Here is a 26,071-nt window from a genome sequence, read left to right on the forward strand (position 1 = left end):
TGCGGCGGCCCCTGCGGCTACTGCAATCCTTGCGACAGACACTGTGGCTACTGCAATCCTTGCGACAGACACTGCGGCTACTGCAACCCCTGTGGTAGCCACTGCCACTGAACCAGGGAACCAACCCATGCCAGTATCAGTTGCCCCCATACAGAAGAAGAAGTACACAAAGAAATCAGTTCGCTTAGTAAGAGATGATGATGAACCAGGGCCATCACGAGAGCAGGAGGAAGAGGCAGAACCAGAGATAATTACTCGATCCCTATCCTTGAGTGAGCTGCGGGATATGCGAAAAGATTTTAGCCGACTTTCAGGCGAGCACATTGTCACCTGGCTGCTCCGGTGCTGGGATAATGGGGCCAGTAGCCTGGAATTAGAGGGTAGGGAGGCCAGGCAGCTGGGATCCCTGTCTAGGGAAGGCGGCATTGACAAGGCGATCGGGAAAAAGACCCAAGCCCTCAGCCTCTGGAAACGACTCCTGTTAGGCGTGAGGGAGAGGTACCCCTTCAGCGAGGATGTTGTATGTCAGCCAAGCAAGTGGACTACCATGGAAAGAGGTATCCAGTACCTGAGAGAATTAGCCGTGCGGGAGATGATTTATTATGACTTGGACAATGCAGACTTACCCACAGACCCTGATGAGGTGCGATGCACAAGGCCCATGTGGCGGAAGTTTGTACGGAGCGCACCATCGTCATATGCCAACTCCCTGGCAGTAATGGAATGGAAAGGTGAAGAGGGACCAACGGTGGATGAGGTAGCTGGCCGGCTCCGGCGATATGAAGAAAGTCTCTCTTCCCCCCTTGTCTCAGCTGTGGAGAAACTGTCGCGGAAGGTCCAGCAACTTGAAGAGAATATGTCCTACTCCCCACCTGCACGGGCCAGCATCTCAGCTATTAGAAGCAGGCATTTCCCCACTCAAGAGAGAGAGTACAGAGGGTACACACCACGAGGCACCCTGTGGTTCTACCTGCGGGACCACGGAGAGGACATGAGGAAGTGGGACGGACAACCTACTTCGATCCTGCGGACACGGGTACAGGAGTTGCAAGGAAGGACAACCACAAAAGGGGATCCCTCCAGGAAAAGTGCCGCCCCAGTTTCCAGTGGGCCGTTCCCCAGACAAAGCAGAAGGCTTGATCTTGCTTCTGATCCTCTTGAAGGAACTTCCAAGTCATTTATGCAAGAAGTGAGTAATGGATACTATGACCAGTATTAGGGGGGCCCTGCCTCCGGCCAGGTGGAGGAAAGGGATAACCGGGTTTATTGGACGGTGTGGATTCGATGGCCTGGCACATCAGACCCACAGGAGTATAAGGCTCTAGTGGACACGGGTGCGCAGTGTACTTTAATACCATCAAGCTATAGAGGGGCAGAACCCATTTGTATTTCTGGGGTGACAGGGGGATCCCAAGAGTTGACTGTACTGGAGGCAGAAGTGAGCCTAACTGGGAATGAGTGGCAAAAGCATCCCATTGTGACTGGCCCAGAGGCTCCATGCATCCTTGGTATAGATTACCTCAGGAGAGGGTATTTTAAGGACCCAAAAGGGTACCGCTGGGCCTTTGGCATAGCTGCCTTGGAGACGGAGGAAGTTAAACAGTTGTCTGCCTTGCCTGGTCTCTCAGAGGATTCTTCTGTTGTGGGGTTGTTGAGGGTCAAAGAACAACAGGTGCCGATTGCTACCACAACGGTGCATCGGCGGCAGTATCGCACTAACCGAGACTCTCTGATTCCCATCCATGAGCTGATTCGTCAACTAGAGGTTCAAGGAGTGATCAGCAAGACTCGCTCACCCTTTAACAGTCCCATATGGCCGGTGCGAAAATCTAATGGAGAGTGGAGGCTAACTGTAGACTATCGTGGTCTGAATGAAGTCACGCCACCGCTGAGTGCTGCTGTGCCGGACATGCTAGAACTCCAGTACGAACTGGAGTCCAAGGCAGCCAAGTGGTATGCCACGATTGATATAGCGAATGCATTCTTCTCAATCCCTTTGGCAGCAGAGTGCAGGCCACAGTTTGCTTTCACTTGGAGGGGCATCCAATACACCTGGAATCGACTGCCCCAGGGGTGGAAACACAGCCCCACCATTTGCCATGGACTGATCCAGACTGCACTGGAACAGGGTGAAGCTCCAGAACATCTGCAGTACATTGATGACATCATTGTGTGGGGAAACACAGCAGAAGAAGTTTTTGAGAAAGGGAGTAAAATAGTCCAAATCCTTCTGAACGCTGGTTTTGCTATAAAGCGAAGTAAGGTCAAGGGACCTGCGCAGGAGATCCAGTTTTTAGGAATAAAATGGCAAGATGGACGCCGTCAGATTCCAATGGATGTGATCAACAAAATAGCAGCTATGTCTCCACCAACTAGTAAAAAGGAAACACAGGCTTTCTTAGGTATTGTGGGTTTTTGGAGAATGCATATCCCAGATTACAGTCAAATTGTAAGCCCTCTGTATCAAGTAACCCGGAAGAAGAATGATTTTAAATGGGGTCCTGAGCAACGACAAGCTTTTGAACAAAATCAAACAGGAAATAGTCCATGCAGTGGCCCTGGGGCCAGTCCGGGCAGGACAAGATGTTAAAAATGTGCTCTACACCGCAGCCGGGGAGAACGGCCCTACCTGGAGCCTCTGGCAGAAAGCACCAGGGGAGACTCGAGGTCGACCCCTAGGGTTTTGGAGTCGTGGATACAGAGGATCCGAAGCCCGCTACACTCCAACAGAAAAAGAGATATTGGCAGCATATGAAGGGGTTCGAGCTGCTTCGGAAGTGGTTGGTACAGAAGCACAGCTCCTCTTAGCACCTCGACTGCCGGTGCTGGGTTGGATGTTCAAAGAAAGGGTCCCCACCACACATCACGCAACCGATGCTACATGGAGTAAGTGGATTGCACTGATCACGCAGCGAACTCGAATGGGAAACCCCAGTCGCCCGGGAATTCTGGAAGTGATCATGGACTGGCCAGAAGGCAAGGATTTCGGAATGTCACCAGAGGAGGAGGTGACGCGTGCAGAAGAGGCCCCACCATATAATAAACTGCCAGAAAATGAGAAGAAATATGCCCTGTTCACTGATGGGTCCTGCCGTATTGTGGGAAAGCATCGAAAGTGGAAGGCTGCTGTGTGGAGTCCTACACGACGGGTTGCAGAAGCCAGTGAGGGACAGGGTGAATCGAGCCAGTTTGCAGAGGTGAAGGCTATTCAGCTGGCTTTGGACATTGCTGAGCGAGAAAAATGGCCAGTACTTTATCTCTACACTGACTCATGGATGGTGGCAAATGCTCTGTGGGGATGGTTACAGCAGTGGAAGCAGGGCAACTGGCAGCGCAGAGGCAAACCCATCTGGGCTGCTGACCTATGGCAAGATATTGCTGCCCGGACAGAGAATCTGGTTGTGAAAGTACGCCATGTAGATGCCCACGTACCAAAGAATCGGGCCACGGAGGAACATCAGAACAACCAGCAGGTGGATCGGGCCGCTAGGATTGAAGTGGCTCAGGTGGATCTGGACTGGCAACATAAGGGTGAACTATTCATAGCTCGGTGGGCCCATGACTCCTCAGGCCATCAAGGGAGAGATGCGACATATAGATGGGCTCGTGACCGAGGGGTGGACTTGACCATGGACACTATTGCACAGGTCATCCATGAATGTGAGACATGCGCTGCGATCAAACAAGCCAAGCGTTTGAAGCCTCTTTGGTATGGAGGGCGATGGCTGAAATACAAATATGGGGAGGCCTGGCAGATTGATTATATTACGCTGCCACAAACCCGTCAAGGCAAGCGCTATGTGCTCACAATGGTGGAAGCAACCACTGGATGGCTGGAAACATACCCTGTGCCCCATGCCACTGCCCGGAACACTATCCTGGGCCTTGAAAAGCAAGTCCTGTGGCGACATGGTACCCCAGAGAGAATTGAGTCGGACAATGGGACTCATTTCCGAAACAGCCTCATAGACACCTGGGCCAAAGAGCATGGTATCGAGTGGGTGTATCACATCCCCTATCACGCCCCAGCCTCTGGGAAGATAGAACGATACAATGGACTGTTAAAAACTACACTGAGAGCAATGGGTGGTGGGACTTTCAAACACTGGGATACGCATTTAGCAAAAGCTACCTGGCTAGTTAACACCAGGGGATCTAACAATCGGGCTGGCCCTGCCCAATCAAAACTTCCACGTACTGTAGAAGGGGATAAAGTCCCCGTAGTGCACATGAAGAATATGCTAGGGAAGACAGTCTGGGTTAGTCCTGCCTCAGGCAAAGGCAAACCCATCCGTGGGATTGCTTTTGCCCAAGGACCTGGGTGCACTTGGTGGGTGATGCGGAAGGATGGGGAAGTCCGATGTGTACCTCATGGAGATCTGATTTTGGGCGAGAATAGCTAATGAATCAGATTGTGTGCTGTTAATTGCTAAGTAACACTGTCACTGTATGTCCTCATTGCTATCAGTTGTACTACAAGTAAGGCACAGGGGTGATGGGATAAGAACTGATCTCAGCAGCCGGCGCCTAGCAGTTTCCTCAAGATCTACATCTTCAGCCTACAGACTGCGTGCATGAGCCACACCAGGTGCACCAGTCACAAGCTCCGAAGAATACAGCATGCAACAGACCAGCACCACCCAGCATCTCACCTGCCCTGAGAGACTGTTCTAACAGATGGAGTCCAAAGCCGTGGATTAAAAGAACTCAACGGACACTTTGGAGGGATGACCCATAAACTAAGGGTATTATATGTGTGTGTGTATATATATATAACAGGGGAAAGTGGTGGCAATTCATTGGAACCTGCTGGGCATGGTATAGATGGTATGGAATAAGGGGTGGATAATGTCCTGGTTCCGGTGGGGATAGGGTTAACTTTTCCTGGTATTCCATGCCATGTGAGCCACGCCCACCCTGAGCTGCCGGGGGAGGGGGCAGGAAGTTGCTGCTTAAAAGTGGGCTGGGGCGGCCCGGGTCCGGCCGGCGAGCGGCGAGCAGCGGGGGGAGCGGCGGTTCCGTAATCGCGTTTGTATATTCCCCTATCCGTGTTGTTGTTTGCCTGTTCCCTTTGCTGTTCTATTAAACTGCCTTTGTCTCAACCCAAGAGTCTTGCCTTTTCTTACGATTCTTCCTGTGTTTGGAAGGCACGAGCGAGCGACACGTGGTTCTTTGTTGCCGTCTGAGGCTAAACCACGGCACATATCCAGCAACTTCAGCAGCATTGTATCTATTAACTTCAATCAATGCTCCCTAAAGGCACAAGACAACATTTCACTTAGAAACAACATTCCCTGAGCTACCTGGAAGCTTGTGCCCCACACTGGGCACCAATTATTCTGTCATGGTTTGGGCCAGTTTGACCAATGACAAGACAACAGATGCTCTCCCCTTCCTCTCACTCCAAGGAGAGGAAGAAGAGAGATAAAGAAAGTTATGGGTTTAGAAAAAACTAAACTAATTAAATGTTAATAATAAAATAAAAAAGAAATAATGAAATGGATATAATATATGTAAAAATATACAAAACCAGATCAAGTTCCTAGGATGATGTCACTGGCAGGCATTGGGGAATTTCCAGACTGGAGTCAGTGACAAATGGGAACTGGAACACACTGACCAGGATCAAAAGGCAGATGAGCTGACAGGATCAGTCTCTACAATATCACCCTCTACAACTACCTGAAAGGAGGTTGTAGAGAGATGGGGGCTGACCTCTTCTCCCTGATGACAAGTGATAGGACAAGAGGAAACGGGTTCAAGTTACATCAGGGGAGGTTTAGATTGGATGTTAGGAAACATTTTTTCACTGAAAGGGTTATTAAACATTCGAATAGGCTGCCCAGGGAGGTGGTGGATTCACCATCCCTGGAGGTGTTTAAAAAAAGGGTAGATGGGGCACTTAGGGACATGATTTAGACATGGTTTTTGTCAGGGTAGGTTAATGGTTGGACTTGATGATCTTAAAGGTCCCTTCTAACCTCAGCAAGTCTATGATCCTCCTCAGACATCAGAGACAAACAGACCACAAAGAACCAGAAACAAAAAGCTAACCTAACCCTTTTAATCCCTCAGCTTTTATACTGAGCATGGCAGATAGGATGGAATACCCTACTGGTCAGTTTTGGGTCACCTGACCTGTCCCCTCCTCCCCACAGGTGCGACTCCTCCACAGGGTAAACAATCAAGTCAGCTGACCCTGGTTGCCACAGCAACAAGTAAGAGCAAGAGCCTCTCTTGCTGAGCTAGGATGCGTCTCCTGCAGGACTAATGGCTAAGTTGTGGCTGGAGATATAGGGGATGGGAATTTTTTTGAGCAAGAAAGCAAAATTCAGCATTGTAGTCTGTGGGTAGAACCCACTTCATGACATCATTAAGCTTGGCTTTAGGGTACTATCTTCAAATAAATTCATGGTAAGGAAGATAACTTTTAAGCCTGGGCTGGCCCATGGAAGGACTGGAGTAACTGTTGTGGATATGTCATCGGCACAGCTTTATCAAGAGTTCTTCATATTGTGGAAGTTTGTGGTGGGAGAATTTCACCCAAAAAGAGCCATGGAGGAGGTTCTAACAAATCTAAAGGAAACAATCAAACCACAGTGCGCTGCCAGCCATTGCATAAGGGAAGGGAAAGGAACTGTAAAAAAGAGCTTTACATTTCACTAGTGACTGTTAGAAGTGGGAGCTGGCTGAGACAGAGAAAGGATTTACTCAGTTTCTTAATTTACTTGTTAATAATTCATTAGCTATGACAGTGGCAATTAAATCCCAGATTAGCTTTTTCTGTCCTTTCATCTTTCAATCTGGAAAGGTGGACTTTGGCTATTCCCTTCCTAGAGATCTTCTGTCTAATTTTCATTTCTCTTTCCCCCTTTCATTCATTGCAGCTCTATTTCTACTTACAATTACATTCAATTCTTCACAGCTTCCTTTACGGCCATGTACTATTATTGCTCTTCTATTTTCCAATGTGATCCTTCTAGTGCCTTCCTGATATTATCACCCACTTTTTTGCAAGAAACCTGGTCTTTATTCCATCATGCTCTTAATTGGCTTTTGACCTTCCCATACCGCTCTGCCCTGCCTGTTTGTAACCTTGATCTTCTCCACACCATTCTACACTCCAGGTTTCACATTCTGCATTTCCCTCTCTTCACATGTTGTCTTCCTTAACATATTGCCTTTCTGGAATCCCTGCTCCTCAGCTTAATCAAATGCAATTTTATTAACCCCTCTTTTGAAGGAAAGGCTGCTTTTCCTGAGTCTGCATATGTAGATGGCATTCATTTCACCTCTCCTTTGCAAAGTTAAACAAGGCCATCATACAGTAATGAGGAGATGCATTAGAAATGTAGTGTGTTTGCTGTGCTCTAAGAGATGGCTTTTGTAGGCCTTATGTGATAATCAGTCCTTAGGTCTTAGCCCATAACCAGTTAATTTAGCTATATACACAGTATCCTCTCAGAAGAGGATAATGAAGAATATCACTGTAACATGTTAAAAGCACCAGTAAAAGAAGGGAAATCATCAAGAGTGTAAAATATCTCTGAGTGTTTCTGTGAAACTCAGAAATAATGCTTGGCTATTTTTTGCACCATTTGCCTATTTTCCTCTGTTTACTTATATGCAGACATGAAAGATAATTTCAGCTCTACTGTGCTCTTTCTATATCTGTTTATAATCAGTAATACAAGCAACTTGTGGTTCTTCTCTTGGCTGGATCACACAGGCAAGTGTCTCAGGCAGTATAGATCAAGCTAGCACCAGTGACGCAGATATATATACCAGTTGAGAGTTAGACACCAGGCTTTTCTCTGCCAGTGGGGAAAAAATAACACTGACTTTCTCCTACTTCAAGTGAAACTGGACAATAACAGGTTCAGGAATTGCCTATTCTAATTTTCCAGGACAGGATCTTCCTATATGGGTATTTATACAGCAGCTACCACTGTGGTATCTAAACCCCCTATTGATTTATTAAAGTGCACTCATAAAGCTCTCTGTATTTTTTTCCTTGCTCTGTTATTTTATGTGGTGTTATTGTGGGAAAGCGAGGTCAATGGAAGAATGTTTTACATTTTGTTCTGAAAGTGCTGAGGTTTACAGTTACTCTGATGTGTTCCAGAAGCAACTATCAAAATGTGGACTAGTAGCCAAGAAACCTGTCTCCTGCTTTCGCGAGTTTCCTTCTAGCAGTTGTTCGTGAGGAGTGGAGCTCTCCTGTGCGATCTCTCTGATAACACAGATAAATCAAACCAGGATTCTTGGAAACTGAGGAGCAAATTCTTGACTTCATGTAAGAAGTCATCAGTGTCATCGCAAATGCTGGTTTGCTTTCAGCAGTTGCTTGTTCAGCAGATGGACTGTTGTGCTCTCCATCAGCTGGAGGGTGTGTTTTGTTTTGTTTTGGTTTTTTTAAGCTTGGCAGTTGCTTGCCTATCTACAGTTTGATATAGTCACCAAAGCCAGGAGGTGTGGGGGTGGGCAAGCAGATGTGTCACTCTTTCAAGCTGCAGCCAGAACTCACAAGATGAATTGCAATAGTACCCCAGTTGAGCCTGAGACACGCAGCCCACTTTGGGTGCCCACGGGGAGTATGAGAAAGCACCTTCTCTTTAGACATAATGTAAATAATAGCAGTAATCTTAAATGGAGTGAAATACCACTGGAAAGGAAGCATCGCCTCCACTTTTCTCAGCTCTGGCCAGAACAAATTGTTCTTAATTTAACTGTGAAGCCAAGAGACTGAAAATCTTTAGTATATTCCAGGAAAGGTAATATTTGAATGAGGTGATCCAGAGGGAAAACCTGCTCATGTGTTTCTGTCATTCTTGTTCATGATATCTCATAGTCTTCACTTCACAGGGAGGTTGGACAGGATGGAGATGAAAGCAGGGCCCAAATGGAAGTGTGCACAGATGTAGTCTGGAAAGAAAGGGACAAACAGTAGTTATGAGAAGGCGTGAGGCATGGCCAAGTTGTGGTCTTCCATCATCTAAGGGAAGACAGCAGAATCTCAGCTCACCTATGCCATGTAGGGGTGCAGACGATGTAAGTATACATATCAGGTCCTTGGAAGAACAGATGTTAAGCCTCACGCTTTGCAGCACAATTGCTAATACCAATCACCAACAGCTACAGTGTCACTCCAACGACTTGCAATAAGTCCCAGGCTTCACATAGCTGTGCAATAACTGATTCTCATCCATGACTTGCCATAGGAAGGGGCAAATATTTATCAATGGTACAATTAATTTCTGTAGACATTCCTGTCTGTCTTCCAAACCCGCCAGAGTCCTGACTGACTGGTAAATTTTCTGCCATGGTGGTGAGGATGGCATGGGATGTCTGTGAGGAAAGAACTTCACTACTGAGCAGAGCTGGTTAGTACAGCACTATAGGAGATTTCTGAACTATGTACAAGATTACACATGGACATTTTTTATGGGCAGGAGCAGCAGGACATCCAGAATATTTGCTTGAAACTTGCATACTTAACAACAAAGCAAACCAGTGATATTAAAAATCCATAAATATTTTTGGACATTTTAAAACAAATTGAAATTAAACTGGTATCTGCAAAAATCAATATGTTGTAAATTAAAACCTACATGAGAAAAAAATATGCCAGTGCTTTTTTTTTTTTTTTAATTAATGATTATTAACTGCAGCCATCACTTGTTCATCACTGTGCTGTGCTGATACTGGAGCAGACATAAATATAATCAAACCCAGGTCTCTTTCTTTCTCTCTCCTTCTTTTCCATTCAGACCATTGCATTTTAATTCAGTCCATATGAATGAAGTTCAACCATTAATTTTATATAACCTGATCTATGTGACAGAATAAATAATACAGTATCTGTTGCCAAATTAGAACAGTCTAACTGAAATAGATATGTGCATTTAGTGAAGCCAAGGCATAATTTGCTTGAATCAATATTAGTACGGCAGCCAACATATGGGGTTTTAAACCCGAAGTACATTTGTATATGGGCTTTTATAATGCAAATGGATATATGTTTTTTCCAAACCAGTGTATATTCAGTAAAACCCACCAGCTTCCTGACTGTCAGCTGATACAGCAGTGGATAACATGCTATCTTTCCTCCTTTCATTTTCATGTTTAATGAACATCTTTCTAAACTTGTTTGGTTTGATTTATTTTGTTTCTGGCAGCAACATCTTCAAAAGCAGAATTCTTCCCTGTGATTCCAAGTTCACTCTTCTATTTCTCAGTAGCAGTCCAATGTCATAACTTAATCTGGAAGGAAAGGCAAATTTCCAGTACTTTCCTGTAATTATTTTGCAGTCCTTTCCATCTTTGGGATCTGTGCATTCAGAAATAAGCATGGCATTGAACTGCCCAAAGGAAGAGTTTTCAGAAAAGAGGCACTGAGCCAGATCTACCTCAGTTGGTCAAAATAGGGTAGCTTATTTTGAGCATTGATCTGCATAATCAAAAATGTTATTATCTTTGTTGGATATACTAATCCAGAAAAGTGCTTTTATTGTTCACATTTTTAGCTGCTGAAAAGAGAGTTCTATTAGTCCACCCCTTGCAGGTGGTTCTATTAGTCCACCCCTATGGGAGACCCACACCGTACAGGAGAGCCAACTGGGCATCTCAAATGGCACTAGATGTCCATGTTTAGGTAATTGAATCGAGTCATTAGCTAACATGTTGAAAAGGATTGAAGTGAATTAGTATCCTTCTGTTTCACAATATTATTACAAATAAGAACCTTAATTCTTTAATGAAAAGGCAGGCTAACTAATATACTTCTTTGGAAAAATTAGGGTGAAATCTTCACCTCATGGTAGCTTAAGGTGAAATTGGTACTGACTTTAGTTCTCAGGAATTCTTTAGTTCTCAAGAAACAGCGTTTTTCTGACTGTTCTCGCTCAACAGCTCTACACTGACACTATTGGGACTATGCCAGTATGCATCATAGGAGGACCTAGCCTTGAATTAGCCATTTATGGCAGGAGGGCAGGTAGTGATAGTACAGACCCACATTAAAGAAGGACATTTGTTTCTTATGAAATCAGTTAACAGTCATGAAAAACCACTTGAAATTAATAGAAACTAATTGAAAGTAATGGAGAATTACCTGAAAATGTAGCACGAGTAGATTAAATTAATTGAAGATAATTGATAGTGACTGGAATTAATAAAAAATGGAAAAAAATTTGGCTTAATTGAATTATTGAAAATTGAATTAATTATTGAAATTGAATTAAACTCAGTGACTCAAAGCCTATTAAATTTAATAGAATCTAATTGATATTAATATTATGCAATGTTTAATAGTAACATAACATTCTTTAAAGGGATTTTTATTAGATATTTTATTTGTATAATGCTATTTTCATATAATAGTGTTGTGGTTTGGGCCAGATTGGCCAATGAGAATGACAGATGCTCCCCCCCCTTTCTCCAAAGAGAGGAGAGAGAGAGAAAGAGATTTATGAGTTTAGAAAAAAACTAAACTACTTTAATGATAATATTAATAAATTAATGAATTATTATTATTAATAACAATAATAATAAAAAGGAAATATATACAGTATATACAAAACCGTATCAAGCTCCCAGGATGACGATCGTGTCATCAGCAAGCACAGGGAAAGTCCCAGACTGGAGTCAGTGACAGACAGGAGCTGGATTCCGGATCTGGAGTCAGGAATGCCAGGAATGCTCAGAACGGGATCAAAGGCAGATGAACAGACAGGGTCCTCCTCGGACATCGGCCATTGAAGAAAAAGGGTTGACCCTTTTATCCCTCAGCTTTTATAATGAGCATGATGCAGATGGGATGGAATACCCTGTTGGTCAGTTTGGGGTCACCTGTCCTGTCCGCTCCTTCCCACGGGTGCAACCCCTCTACGACTTTCCGCTTCCAACCGTCCAACGGGGAAAATAACAAAGTTAGCTGGCCTTGGTTGTTATAGCAATAAGTATAAGTAGGAGCCTCTCTGCATACCATTCCTTGGCATTAGCTATAAACATAGGTCTTATCACTCTGAGAACAAACTGTTTTCTGCATAATATGCTGTTAATTTCAGAGAGTTACAAGAGGCTTAGCTAAAAAGTAAAATTACAAAACAGAAAGTTGGTTCTGTTTTCCCTCAAACCAGGACAAATAGTAAGAATAAATTTTAACAGAAAAAAATTATGTAAAGCATAGAAACTTCAGGCTCCTTTTGGAATAGTTATGTGGGTGGCATGTGATACTGATAACAAAAGTTCCTGACAGGATTTAGTAAGATAAAAAAAGGTCTCATGGATTTTATATCATGGTTGAGGCTTTTATTAGAGTTTAATGAGAACATTCTACCCGTTAAGATGTTAGTTTTGATTTGATAAATAACTCCTTGACCAGATATTGAATCCAGCATTGTTGTTGGAGGAGGACGACCCTGTCTGTTCATCTACATTTGATCCCAACCTCTGGGTTCCTGAATCAAGATCTGGATTCCAGTTCCCATTTTTCACTGAGTCCAGTCTGGAACTTTCCCACTGCCTGCTGGTGACATCTCCCTGGGAGCTTGATATGGTTTTGTATATACTGTATCTATTTCATTATTTCCTTTTTATTTTATTGTTATTATTTCATTAGTTTAGTTTTTTTCTAAACTCATAAATCTCTTTATCTCTCTTCTTCCTCTCCTTATAGTGAGAGGTGGGGGAGAGCATCTGTCATCTTGTCATTGGCCAGCCCAGCCCAAACTGTGACAGCATTTCAGTGCTAGTTTGCACTCAGTGGTCAAGTGGATTTTGCTGACATTTCTAAAAAGAATCTTGTTTTGGGGAAGATTTTTTTTTTAGGAAAAAGTGTAGGGATACTTTCTGACAAGGACCAAAAGGAAGAAGTTGAAGAACTGAGGGAGAAAAGAGGAGGAATGGAAAAAGGAGGAAAGGAAAATAGGGGACAGGAGAGGGAAAGACAAAAGAAGGATCTAAAAGGAATGAGAACTGCATGAGTAGATACTACTCAATTGCCCTCCTGGACACACAAACACAGGTTTCATGTGTTCTCACACAAATCCCTAAGAGTTTGCTGTGGCACCCATAACTGGTCATGAATTATCCTACGGCTCTGATGCCATGCAGGAACTAGGCAAAACTCCCTCCACGTTAAGTTTCCACAACTGCAAATAGATTTAGTAGCATTTTTCAGGGAAGTTCTGACAGGAAACAAAGCACATTCTGAAGCTCTAGAGAGAGCCTTGAAATGCACCTCAGGAATGAAACCTGAAACCGAAATCCATCTGTCATTGTGAGTAAGTTAATGGCCTGCTCTGCATGATTCACAGCAGCAGACAAGCCTCTGAATTACTGATTATTTGGGTGATATTTGAACCACATACACTGTTAGGTAACACTATGGACTCTCCCTGCCCCCTCCAGCCTATTTGCCCACTACTGTCTTCCTGCTGAGACATGATTAATTTTGATTAAGCACTTGAGTTTAATTGTAAAATGGAAGCAAATACATAAGACACGTAATCCTTTTGAGCTGAGAGAAAACACCAAGTGACTTTTGTGTGGGAAAGAGTGCTGTAACTGGTTCTTTTTTTAAAGATTCCAATGTACAAACTGGAGCCCACACAAAGAAAAAAAAAGGTTAACTCTGCTTTATTGTGAAGCCTTGCTACAGAGAAAAAAAAGCAGTGAATTCAGCTTTATTGCGAAGCCCTGCTAAGCAGTTCCCAAATGTTCCAAAAGTTACTTAAGAGAGTCTTACCAACCCATAGACCGTAGTAGCACCGCTGAGCAGCAGGATAATGAGGAGCTACATCGGTACAGCAGAGGGAAGGCAGGCACAGTGCTTTTTCAGGGTGTCCCCTGTATCTTCAAAGTGCGCTCATGTCTCTCTCTCTCTCCAGCCCGAGACAGCCCCCCTTATATCCTGCACCAGATTGAGTGGAAAAGTACAGGCTAGAGTCGCTGCACGCGTGGCCAGTGCATGCAACGAGCCTCACCAGACTCATGATCCAGCTTTCCTAACAGCGGCTGTCTGATACCTGACTACATTGTTGTCCTCCCTTCTTGTTATCTTCTTCTTCGAAGGTCAGGTTCTCACAGATACACACATAGTTTTTGCAGCAACAGTACTGAGGTCCTTTTTCTCGGCACGTATACTGGGTTTGGTTCAACTAGTAATTTTCCGTCGTGTCTCACTCAGACTATCCTCTATTGTCCCTAACACAAGCACAAAAATTGCTTTCCATGTCTTGTGGTTTTGACTTCATCCAGACACTTGTGGGATGGTAGAGGAAGAGGACAATAAAGTGAATCCTTGGAGAATTCAAATAGGTCTCGGTAACTTGTTCCAGTGCTGCACTGCCTTCCTACACCACACCCTGTGGCTTACCACCTGTGATCTTACCATCTGTTGCCTCTGGAAAGAGTATATAGCAACATCATCTTTGTAACCCCAGTCAAATAGGCTGCTATTGGATCCCTCTCAGCCATCAGCTTGTTATAGGTCATGTAACCCAGGACCTTAATCATCTTGTTAACTCCCCAGTTGATCTTCTCTAGTTTTTCAACATCCTTCTTTAGCTGAGGAACCCAAAACTGTATATAATAGTTGTCCATCAGATTAGTCACTGGCTTAATATTTTGAAGCCTTGCATGAAATAAAAAAAGTAATAAAAATAGAGAAATGGAGGATAATTGAACGGACCTCTGCGTATAACAGATGTCAGAGATCTTTCTAAATAGAATTTGCAGAAAAATAAGTCAATCAGTCAGAGACAAATAACATGCTAGATGCTGATGAAGGAAAAGTTTCTTCCCCCATTGCTTTCTGGGAGGAAAAAACCCCACAACTGTAGCAGGTTTATCAGATGCTCAGGATTCCATTAACAGGCCTATAAGAACATTTGGGAGGAGGGAGAAACCTTGAAGTAAGAATCATGAATGTGCCTTTCATCTGTGGTGTGTGGTTGTTCCTGCGTCCTGCCTGCATCGTCTCACACACTTATAAATCTTCAATTATGTTATAACACATCTCAACATTATTCAGTATCAGCTCTTTCCTCCTCCTTCTTCTTTTCATTGTATTTATTTATTTATATCCTGATAATAACATCCTTGGGCCACTGTATAGGCAAGACGTATCTTGGCCTCCTCCTTTCCCCAGGAGTGCAATTGCCTTGTGGTAATTATAAGGTGTTGTATGTTATTATGAAGGTGCCTTATTGCTCAAACACATCAGGGATACCAGATAATGTAACTATTTCACCTTATAAAACTATTATAAATCATGCATGGACAACATTTTTTTCCATAGCAAAGCTGTCTGAAGCATTATCACATTGCATGGAATGGGAATATCATGGTATGGCTAGCATTATGTTCCCTAAACCCACGGTAGGTGATGGCAGTATTAAAATAAAATATTTAACATGAATGATTAAAGAAAACATTCAGAATGCATGGCTCCTTTCTAAAGGTCTAGGAGAACAGATTACCATCTAAGTGAGCATATTCTGTACTTGTGCCTTCTGCGACATGAATAGCAGCTGCAGATTTGCTGTTTCTCTTTTTTTTTTCTTGACTTTCCTCCTTCCTCCTCCCTCCTCCTCCTTCCCAGCTATCCTGAATGCAGTATAGTTGTTATAAAAGCAAATCAATAAGCACTTGAAACATTGGCCATTGTACAAAGAACTGTGCTTCTATTTGCCATCACTTTAATAACATCTAATGATTATTTCTCCTTCTTTCACCCTCTGAGGTTTCCCAGCACTTTATTGATTCGAGCTTGTGACAGAGTTTTGATTATAATTAAAAATCATCAATGGGCAAACAGAATGCAGTTCTACTTAGCAATAAACTAAATGGATAATCACTAGGTTAAGTGATGTGACCACAAAATATTTCCAATAGTACCAGGTAGAGAATAATTGAAAGTCACTTGATGAGTCACAATTCCGTAGGACTTAACTAAATCTTAGATAAAGGCTTTTGTGTCCTAATTCCTGATTAACAGTGGACCAATTTTTGAGATTTTTGGCCTGAAGGTGGCAATATACCCTTCCAGGATTCACTCAAACTGCAAGAGGGTGATAATGTGACAGGCAAGTGTATAGAACAGGAAAAAGAGGAAGAGGACCTCCTTTGGCAGTTCCTGGTAGTGCATGTGCTTCTGGAGGCATGACCTTGAGGTCAGTTCAGCATTCACTTATTAGCTGTACCCAGCTGTGCACATTATAGAAACAGGAGCTTAATTCCAGAAGAGGCAATGTGAAATGGCTGCTATGAAACTCCTCAGTGGAGCTAGGATCAAGTAAGGTAGATGTATGAGCTGATGCAGGCAGGACACAGGAACGACCACAAAACCACAGATGAAAGGCAAAGAACAAATATAATCTCCATACCTCACAGACCGGGGAATCTCCGAAGCAACACCTGGGCAGAAGCACGCAAGCAGGGACCGCGGGCACCGCGGCACGAGAGAGAGTTCTTGTTAGCAAGAGTCCTTGGCAGCAAGTGAGTCCTTGTTAGGAAGAGCGCGTGCGGAATCCCTGTTCTCTCTGGTATTTAAAGGGTTCAAACAGGCATAGTTTTCCCACTGTGCTTTGATCTTCTTCCACAACAGGCCAGGATTCTCAAGGGGCTAGATAAGGTGTCCCTGAGCCCATCACAGACTTATGTTATCTAAGTGCAAGTGTTTTTCTTGCAAGCACCTGAGACTGAATAACAATTAGTGTGATATATGTGTTTTCCAGTACCCCAGGTGCGAGTCACTTGAGCGTATTTACAATCCTTCTGCTGATTTTCCGTTGCTTTCGCACGTGGGCCTGTGCAAATCTCATGAAGTTCACCAAGGCCAAGTGCAAGGTCTTGCACGCATGTGGGTTGGGGCAACCCCAAGCACAAATACAGGCTGGGGCATGAAGGGATTGAGAGCAGCCCTGAGGAGAAGGACTTGGGGGTGCTGGTGGATGAGAAGCTCAACATGAGCCGGCAATGTGTGCTCGCAGCCCAGAAAGCCAATCACATCCTGGGCTGCATCAAAAGAAGGGTGGCCAGCAGGTTGAGGGAGGTGATTCTGCCCCTCTACTCCACTCTGGTGAGACCACACCTGCAGTACTGTGTCTAGCTCTGAAGCCCCTAACATAAGAAGGACATGGACCTGTCGGAGTGGGTCCAGAGGAGGGCCACGAAGATGATCAGAGGGCTGGAGCACCTCTCCTATGAGGACAGGCTGAGAGAGTTGGGGTTGTTCAGCCTGGAGAAGAGAAGGCTCTGAGGAGCCCTTATAGCAGCCTTCCAGTACCTAAAGGGGGTCTATAGGAGAAATGGGGAGGGACTCTTTATCAGGGTGTGGTGCGATAGGACGAGGGGTAATGTTTTTTTTAAAAAAAAGAAAGAGTAGATTTAGATTAGATATTAGGAAGAAATCTTTCACTATGAGGGTGGTGAGGCACTGGAACAGATCACCCAGAGAAACTGTGGATGCCCCATCCCTGGAAGTGTTCAAGGCCAGGTTGGATGGGGCTTTCAGCAACCTAGTCTAGAGGAAGGTGTCCCTGCCTATGGCAGTGGGCGGGGGGGTGGTTGTAACTAGTTGATCTTTAAGGTCCCTTCCAACTTTAACCATTCTGCATTTCTATGATCTACAGCATAATCGTATGTCACTACAAATACCGAGTCTTATTAGCAATGAGTCTGTCTCTGAACTCCCATGCTTGAAAGTCTGGTCTGGTTTTTCTCACTAGCCCTGTCATATCTAAATCTTAGCGCAAATTGGGCGAAGAATATAAAATAAATCTGAAACCCGGGAAACATCCAACTGGAAACTAACAGAACTGCAACTCAGGTGAGATTTGGGAGATCCTATTTTCCAGCAAACAGACAAATATTCAGCAGAGCTAAGCATATTTTTGTTATTAAAGCAAGGTAGTTTAGTCTATATGCCCGTGCGTGTATGTCATTTGAAATTAAAGGTGGGTCAAATTACCTGTAAATAATCTGGCTGGTCAGTGAGCCACAGGGGCTGGCATTTCCCGGATGCCACGATCGTTTTCCCATTCACTTCACTTTCATTTTATTTAAAATAAGCTATTTGACATCTAAAATGACTGGGGTTATTGCAGTTGTAAAAAATACACTTGGAGTGTAAAGTCCTTTCGTTATTCTTGTTTCTCATAACACCCTGTAAAAGGACATGTTTTGATTGATAAAAGCTATTATGACACACAGGGAGAAAAACATATTAGAGACTGAACAAGGTGCATTGTTGCTGATTGTTCACCCATTACTCTAATATATCGAGTGAACATGTATTCTTGATATTGCAAAACAATCTTATGCATTTCAGCCTGATATAATCCTACTGAAATCAGTGTAAAACTTTCTATTTCTGAGGGTGTTGAATCAGGCCCTAATGAAATTGTAAAAGCTCCCCATTTGTTTAAAATATGCTCAGAAGCAAGTTAAAGTGAGAGGTTTCCCTAAACCCTTTACAAAAGGCCTTCTGAGCAGCACAGATGAAGTCAAAACTGCACAGCCACTTCCCTTTGTGGTCTCTAATAATAATATATTTGTGAATAATCCATAATTAAATGAGAAGAGCATAACATTAATTATTTCACTAGATTGTTAATCAGCAGAGTATTCTATGCCCCCCTCTTCCTAGTAGCTAACGTGTCAGGGTCTAAGAATTGTTGCCATGAACGGGGTTGGGTTAAGGTCCCCAAGGAATGCCAATTCTCTTGTTCCATTAGTGAGAGCACATATGAGATCATTTTCAGTACTAATCTAGGGCTAAAATAAATTATGTCTCTTGTATTTAAAAATTAAATTGACTCACCATGGGAGTAGGATAAAGGGAAAAAATGCGTTCCTCCTATTATGTGTAATTACAATTGTAAAACATTTTCCTTCGAAATGTAATTGCTGCCTATAGAGACTGAAGCTGGAGAGCTTAAACTGTTTAGCTGATACATTCAGTTGTATTTCAGGTTTTTCCTTTGGATTATTTAATGTGCTGAAACAGTCTTAAAGACTTCTTGACTTTTAAAGGCTCTCAGAAACAGCGCAGGGTTTAAGAAAAACAAGACGATGACTGAACGATGAATTCATTCTGACATCTTATTAAAAAACATGATGAAAGTAATTTAATCTTATATATACTTTACTCTTTTAGGATGAAAAATGAACAACCAACCATAATCTTAACATTTCCATTTTCCTAAAAACTGTATAGCTTGCTGACGATGTCTGGCTTTTCATTATTGGGTTCTTATGAGACCTTCAAGTGTAGCTAATCAATGCTATGCAATATATATCACCTGCCATTCAGGGAAAAGGCTTTGAAGGTCATCAGAGAGCGTAATATTGGTCCTTTCCTCTGCTGGGCAGGAATACTCTGAAGATCATATTGTTCTACAGAATGGTCATGTAAGATATCGCTTAGATACTCAACAGCTCAGGTGCCTTGCAATTCTGGGGTCAGGCTGTAATCCTGCAACACTCTTTATTGGATGTTCTTGGTTCTCTGCTGTCTTTCATGTTGTCCATTAGTGCCAGGTCTGTGCATCAACCAATTATACATGCTAAAGAATAAGTTTCATATAACATAAGAAATTGCTGATGAGGAAACTGAGTTTCCTTATTTACAGATATATATAGATTGCTGAAGGAATCCTGAGTAGTAACAGTGCAAAAATAACCTGTATCACCTATCACACTAATCACATACTAAGAAACTGCTTATAAAAGATTTGTAAATTATCAATGTCTTCCATAAATCAGTTGAAAAATAGGACTATGCTTTTGAGGAGACCTGTATCCTTATGTTCATTGACAATTTTCAAGCTCCCATTGATTTTCCAGATTTAGAACCCCTTGAAGAATCAGATTAATTGTTTGCAGGAACATACACAACAACTGTCTCTGTTTTGCATTTTGTTTCTTATTGTAGTACTCACCAAGTCTAGTTATATGCATATTATGGATATGAATGGTTATCTGTGTAGTTACAAGCGCCTTCCAGGATGATGGTTTATGGACAGCTTATTATTCATGTGGTTTATTTGCCACGTTTAGAAGTAACCTCTGACCTGTGGATTCTGTAATGATTGATTAGTGGTCCCAGCTTCATTAGAAGAGATTTGGAGGTTGTAGAGAAGCGGGGGTCAGTCTCTTCTCCCAAGTAACAGGTGATGGGACAAGAGGAAACAGCCTCAAGTCACACTAGGGGAGGTTTAGATTGGATATTAGGAAAAATTTATACACTGAAAGGGTTATTAAGCATTGGAATAGACTGCCCAGGGAAGTGGTGGAATCACCATCCCTGGAGGTATTTAAAAGCCAGGCAGACGTGGTGCTGAGGGACATGGTTTAGTGGTGGTTTTGGCAGTGTTAGGTTGATGGTTGGACTCGATGATCTGAAAGGTCCCTTCCAACCCAGACGATTCTATGATTCTATGATTTATTAAGACATCTAAGAATCCATTATTCACACTCCATAAATTATTTATAAATGTACTTCTAATTTAATGCATGACTGCTATATTTAGAGTACATAAATAAGTCAAGAAAGGCTAACTCCTGCAGTGTTCTAGCATTGATAAGGATTGCATCAATAACCAAGTACAAATCCAATGAGAATTTTAAATGAATATTTAGTATTGAAACGATGACAAATTTCACCTCAGTCCTTGTAAGCCAATTAGACAACTTATTTTAAATTATTTTTAAATTATACAAGTCCATCATTTCTATCACCTTGAGCAGAATGAAACACCAACCTTTGATTTGCATGAAATTAATTCTATTTTTTCCAGGGAGTGGCAAATGCTATTTCTTCACAAATTTTCTACACAGACATTGCAAGGTATTTACATTTTTCATAGCTATGTGAAAAGGCTGAACTGAATCACAGGCATGCTGAAAAACCATGAGTGGTTTGACTTCAGCCTGGTTAATAAACTCAATTTTTTGAGGCTCATGAAGAATTAATGGATGTGAGATAGAAATGGCTGTGCCGATGGGAAGTCAAAAAACTTCTTGGCGTTCATCTGATTTCTGTTTTGTTCTGCCCTGTCTTATCTTATCCTATTCTGATTCATCATGTAGTGCCTGAGTCAGAAATCTACATATTTATCCAAGTTGTTTTCTCACCATATCACACAAAACAACTTTCAGTAATTTGTTGTTAATTTACGTTTTATTAAAATATACCCCTTTCCATGTAACTTTTCAGAGGAGAGGAAATCTACCAAGAAGCAGTCTTTGCATGTGGAGTAAAAGAGGGTGAGGTGGGTATTGGTCTTCCAGACGTCATTAGTTAAACTGGTACCCAAAGGAAGATGTTGTGAAGTACTGACTTGAACTCTTAGATAACCATGAGGGTCAGACCATGAGACATCAAAGGTAAAGATCAAAACACTGAACTGCCTTGCATATTGTGTGGCAAGCCCACACAGGGAGTGGTGAACTCACAGTTTCTTAAATTCTGATCTAACTGGAATTACCTAAAAAACTGGAGAGAACTGGGCATATTGCAATAATTTACTTCAGCTGAGATGTAATTACCATTACAAACAACAGAAGTAACAGCACATACTCTGTAAAAATAGCAAATGAAAACAAGCGGACATGATTGGCATATCCGGCTTCCAAGCCAGGGTGATTTTCTTTGCATATGTGTATTTTTAAGTGACTGAGTTGAATATTATCCATTGCTGTGGGGTTTTTGTTCAAGGTATATACAGAAATACCTTTTTCTCTTGGGCAAAAACCGAAGAATGATCCTCTCTTTATTCCTTTCATTTCTGCCACACCAACACTCATAAGTGAGAGTCAACACTGGGACTTTTACTAGCTCTGTCACCATCAAAAATTGTGTGGTTGGTAATTTGAATAGTTTGTCCTTCATTATACAGTGCAAAGTAAATAAAAGTACTGGGCTTACAGAATATGATCTGGGATATGATTCAAGGGCAAGAAAAATCTATGTTAGTGATTAAAAAAAAAAGTGTGATGTTCAGATCACAGAATGACTACACAGAATTAGGAGGAAAAGTGTTTTGATGCAGCAGACATCAAACCCAGCAACACTATTTTTTACAGACCAGATGCTCAACTTGTTGAATTATAAAAGTGTTGGTGACTTCAGCTGAATATCTGCCCCAGTAAAAAAGTCTTTTATGACTATAAAACTTTGCCTCATATGATGCTGTTCATTCCTCTGAAAAGATTTTCTTTGTCTATAACATTGTCCATTAAGAAGTGTTTCTGGGGTTGAAGTTCAGATGTTATTGTAAACAAGTATTATTCTGAATTTTCACAACTGGAAAATGGCAGTGGTATTGCAAGGCACAGCAGAAATAAGAAAGTATCATCATTGCTTGAAAATCTACATTTTACACCAGAAGGTAGATGCTAGAAGGCACATGCATTTTGTGCTACATTCTTTCCCTGACTGTGCCCATTAATGAGATATAACTTGTGAAAAATCAGGAAAAGCAGGGAAGAGGCCAAATATAGAAAGGCTGCGAAAACTGAGATACCCTCTCACCCTTCACCCAGAGATGACAAGCCTATTTCAAGTCTGATCTACCTGGGCTTTTGAGACAATGAGGAATATCATAGTGCCTCTGCATTCTCTGCAGTTAACTATCATTCTCCATTACTGTCAATATGAAGGTGCCAAAATAGATATTGTGCAAATACAAGCTTTAGAAATGCAGGCAGACAGACAGACAGTAAAAATATGACACTATTTGTCAGCAGTAAGCCATTTTAAAACTCGTAAGGTTTAAATGATTATTTTAAATCCCTTCTTGGTATAACTGATGCATCAAATAATGAAAGGGAAAGAGTGAGTGTACCTGGGTGTTTTTCATGGATTATTTCCTTTTGCTCACCCTCATCATAGAAACAAGAAGCATCATGTTCCAGTGACATCTGACTCCCTCGCTATCTTTAAATGCTTCCCCAGATAATACATTATTGTGTTTGTAGCATCTTTCCTGTGGTTTCCACAGCAGCTTCAAAACCACTCTGGTTTGTTGACAAAACAAATGAGCCTGAGACATTGAGACGAAGGACACTCTTCCCCAGAGTTTTCTTGTAGAAAGGGCCACTGTGGTATCCAGAAACATGCTGTTTAAAGCAGAGGCAGAAGGAAGAAAAAAGAGCTGGGCAATTTGGTTGTCTGTACACAGGAATTCAGAATCTTATTTGACTGGAAAATATCTGATTGACCTTGAACCTGAAGCAACTTGTTGGGGGATCTGTTGGTTCAATTGCTCTCTGTCAACTCTTCAGCTAGCAGCACACTGTTTCTCCCTTTCACATTTCATCTTCAAAAAACCAGGATGATGGGAGTATGATCGCACTGGGCCAGGGCAAGGAGGACTGTGCCCTTGTGGCCAAGAAGGCCAATGGCATACCAGGGTGCATCAAGAAGAGTGCAGCAAGCAGGTTGGGGGAGGTCATCCTCCCTGTTGTGTGAAAAGGGGCAAAGCGATTTTGGCAGAAAATAAACCCCCTTGCGTTCTAACACTCCTCACCGAGGTGGGAGGCTAGGTGCGGCTAGGTTTAAATTCTGAGTGATGCCCAATTCAGCACTATCAGTCCAATCGCATTTAATATGTATTAAACTATTACGATTTGGATACACTAATAGTGGACTGCACCTTCGGTCTAGTCGTGCTCCTGAACTAGCACGGCCACTCTCGAGTCTTTGGTCGCGTTCAGTGAGAAAGCAAAACGACTAGCTACTTAAAAAGTGCAGTTTATTTAAACAACAGATATATAGGTTCTTAGGATTGCCGGTGATAAATACACTGTCTGCAAAGCACGTGCAGATATTGTTAAGTATACAAAACGCACGACAAAGTTATAAACGATACAGCCTGGCTATAAATGTAGGATAGAGGTTCTCTAGAGAAATTTCTAAGTTTCACGAGAAAGCACTCGGTATAATCTAAGTCTTACCCAAAGGCGTCCCTATGAGGGGGAAGAAAGGCTCAGCCCGTCGACTGGTCCTGGAAGTCAGTGATGGAGTTCTCCTGACTTGCTCGTGATGGTGTCTTCCCTGATATCCCCCCTCTCTCGGGCTATTTTTATTTTTTTATCTTCAAAGTGGAGTTTGAGTGACTTTAGTCATAAATACTTTTATTATGATTGGTGTACTCAAGGAGGAGTGGTCACACCTTGGGGGCGGATAGCCTCCAGGATGGAGGTGTGTTTTGGTACATTGTAATGAGCAAAGTTTGCACAAAGGACAGCATTCTGTCAAAATTTGACAAAATGTTGGCTTGGGTAGCGAGTAGGGCAGCTTATCTGTTCCGTAGTACCATCTCATCCCCATATCTGCTATTCGTCACAAGGGAAGGCCACGGAACAATTGCGTTCCATTCCATCCCTCATGTAGTTCCGCAAACGACCTTGTACAGGGAATCGCAGATGTTGCATTCTTTGCGTGCCACCTGCGTCTGTATTCTACCTCAGAAGCCTCTTGATTTTATGACTTTCCTTAATGTGTGAACAATGCTGTACTTTTGTATTCTTGGCCAATTTACTAATTATTCCACACTCCCCCTCTACTCTGCCTTGGTGAGGCCACACCTGGAGTACTGTGTCCAGTTCTGGGCTCCCCAGTTCAAGAAGGACAGGGAACTGCTGGAGAGGGTACAGCAAAGGGCTACCAAGATGATTAGGGGACTGGAACACCTCTCTCATGAAGAAAGGCTAAGGGATTTGGGCCTCTTCAGTCTGGAAAAAAGATGGCTGAGGGGGGATCTTATCAATGCTTATAAATACTTAAAGGGTGGGTGTCAGGAGGATGGGGCCAGGCTCTTTTCAGTGGTGCCCGGGGACAGGACAAGGGACACAAACTTGAGCATAGAAAGTTCCATCTCAACATGAGGAGGCACTTCTTTACTTTGAGGGTGGCAGAGCACTGGAACAGGCTGCCCAGAGAGGTGGTGGAGTCTCCATCTCTGGAGACATTCAAAACCCGCCTGGACACGTTCCTGTGCAACCTGCTCTAGGTGACCCTGCTCTGGCAGGGGGGTTGGACTAGATGATCTCCAGAGGTCCCTTCCAACTCCTACCATTCTGTGATTCTGTGACTGCATTGTTGGATAGGAGAGGAGTGTATTTACAAGAATTTTTTGCATTTCCTTTTATGCAAAATCTAGTGACACCTACTGAATCAAAAGATATGCAAGGTTTGAAAAGGAGGTTAAAAAATCTCAAAAGAAATGTTGTGGCAAAATGTGGTCAGGCCTAATGTGAGTGGATGAGTGGATTCAAACGAATAAGCAACTAATATAAATATATTTATGATTAGGGAAAAATGCACAGAGCCAGATATAGATTCAGTCAATTAACTTTGGGACAGATTCTGAAGTGCTATTCACAATATACGATGCATTATTGTGTGAATGATCTTGCTTTTTATGAGATTATGAGATTATTTATGGATTTAAATACTTACCAGTAACATCATATTGCTATTGGGTACTTCAGGTGGTCCCTTTCATCCCCGCCAAAGTAAGAATATTCATATATCATTCCTGTGGTCTGAGTAACCCACTCTTAAAGATTTTTAGTATGGGAAACTCCAAAATTTCTAAGACAGTCACTTCCACTGCTTTGTTATCTTCATTGATGCAAGTTTCCTTAACTCACATTTTAACAACTTCTTGCTGAAATTATCTGTTGCCCTACCTGCCAGGAACATCAAGAACAGATTGTTCCCTCTTCTTCAGCAGCAGTCTGCTACAGACGTATAGACTACTATCAGCAGCAGCCCTAGGCTATCTTCTCTAGACTAAACAACCTGAATTCATTCAATCTGTCTGCTTAGGTCTTTTTGCTAGACCTCTGCTGACCTCCCTTCTTATTTATATTTTCTGAGTTTGCTATACCCAGACCATACCTTTCTTGAAGTGATATGTTCAAAACTGCTTCCAGCACAATATTACAGTGATGTCTTAAGAGTCTGGAGATAACAGAAGAAATCCTATCACTAAGCACTATTAATAATGTTTATTTTTGATCATTACAAACTACCCTTATGATATATAGAACT

At 42.5% G+C, this 26,071-nt stretch overlaps 1 protein-coding gene across 1 annotated transcript in view; it reads left to right on the top strand.

Annotated features, from left to right (window-relative positions):
• Nucleotides 1-3,457: 3,457 nt before the first annotated feature.
• The window catches only part of LOC128902093 (uncharacterized), a 29,961-nt gene continuing 7,347 nt past the window's right edge, over nucleotides 3,458-26,071 (top strand). Inside the window, exon 1 of the mRNA XM_054184448.1 lies at nucleotides 3,458-4,001. Within this exon, the coding sequence (XP_054040423.1) occupies nucleotides 3,630-4,001 (372 nt within the window). The 5' untranslated portion in view covers nucleotides 3,458-3,629. The remainder of the gene's footprint in view (nucleotides 4,002-26,071) is intronic.

Source organism: Rissa tridactyla, chromosome W (assembly GCF_028500815.1).
Source record: "Rissa tridactyla isolate bRisTri1 chromosome W, bRisTri1.patW.cur.20221130, whole genome shotgun sequence".
Classification (NCBI taxonomy): domain Eukaryota; kingdom Metazoa; phylum Chordata; class Aves; order Charadriiformes; family Laridae; genus Rissa; species Rissa tridactyla.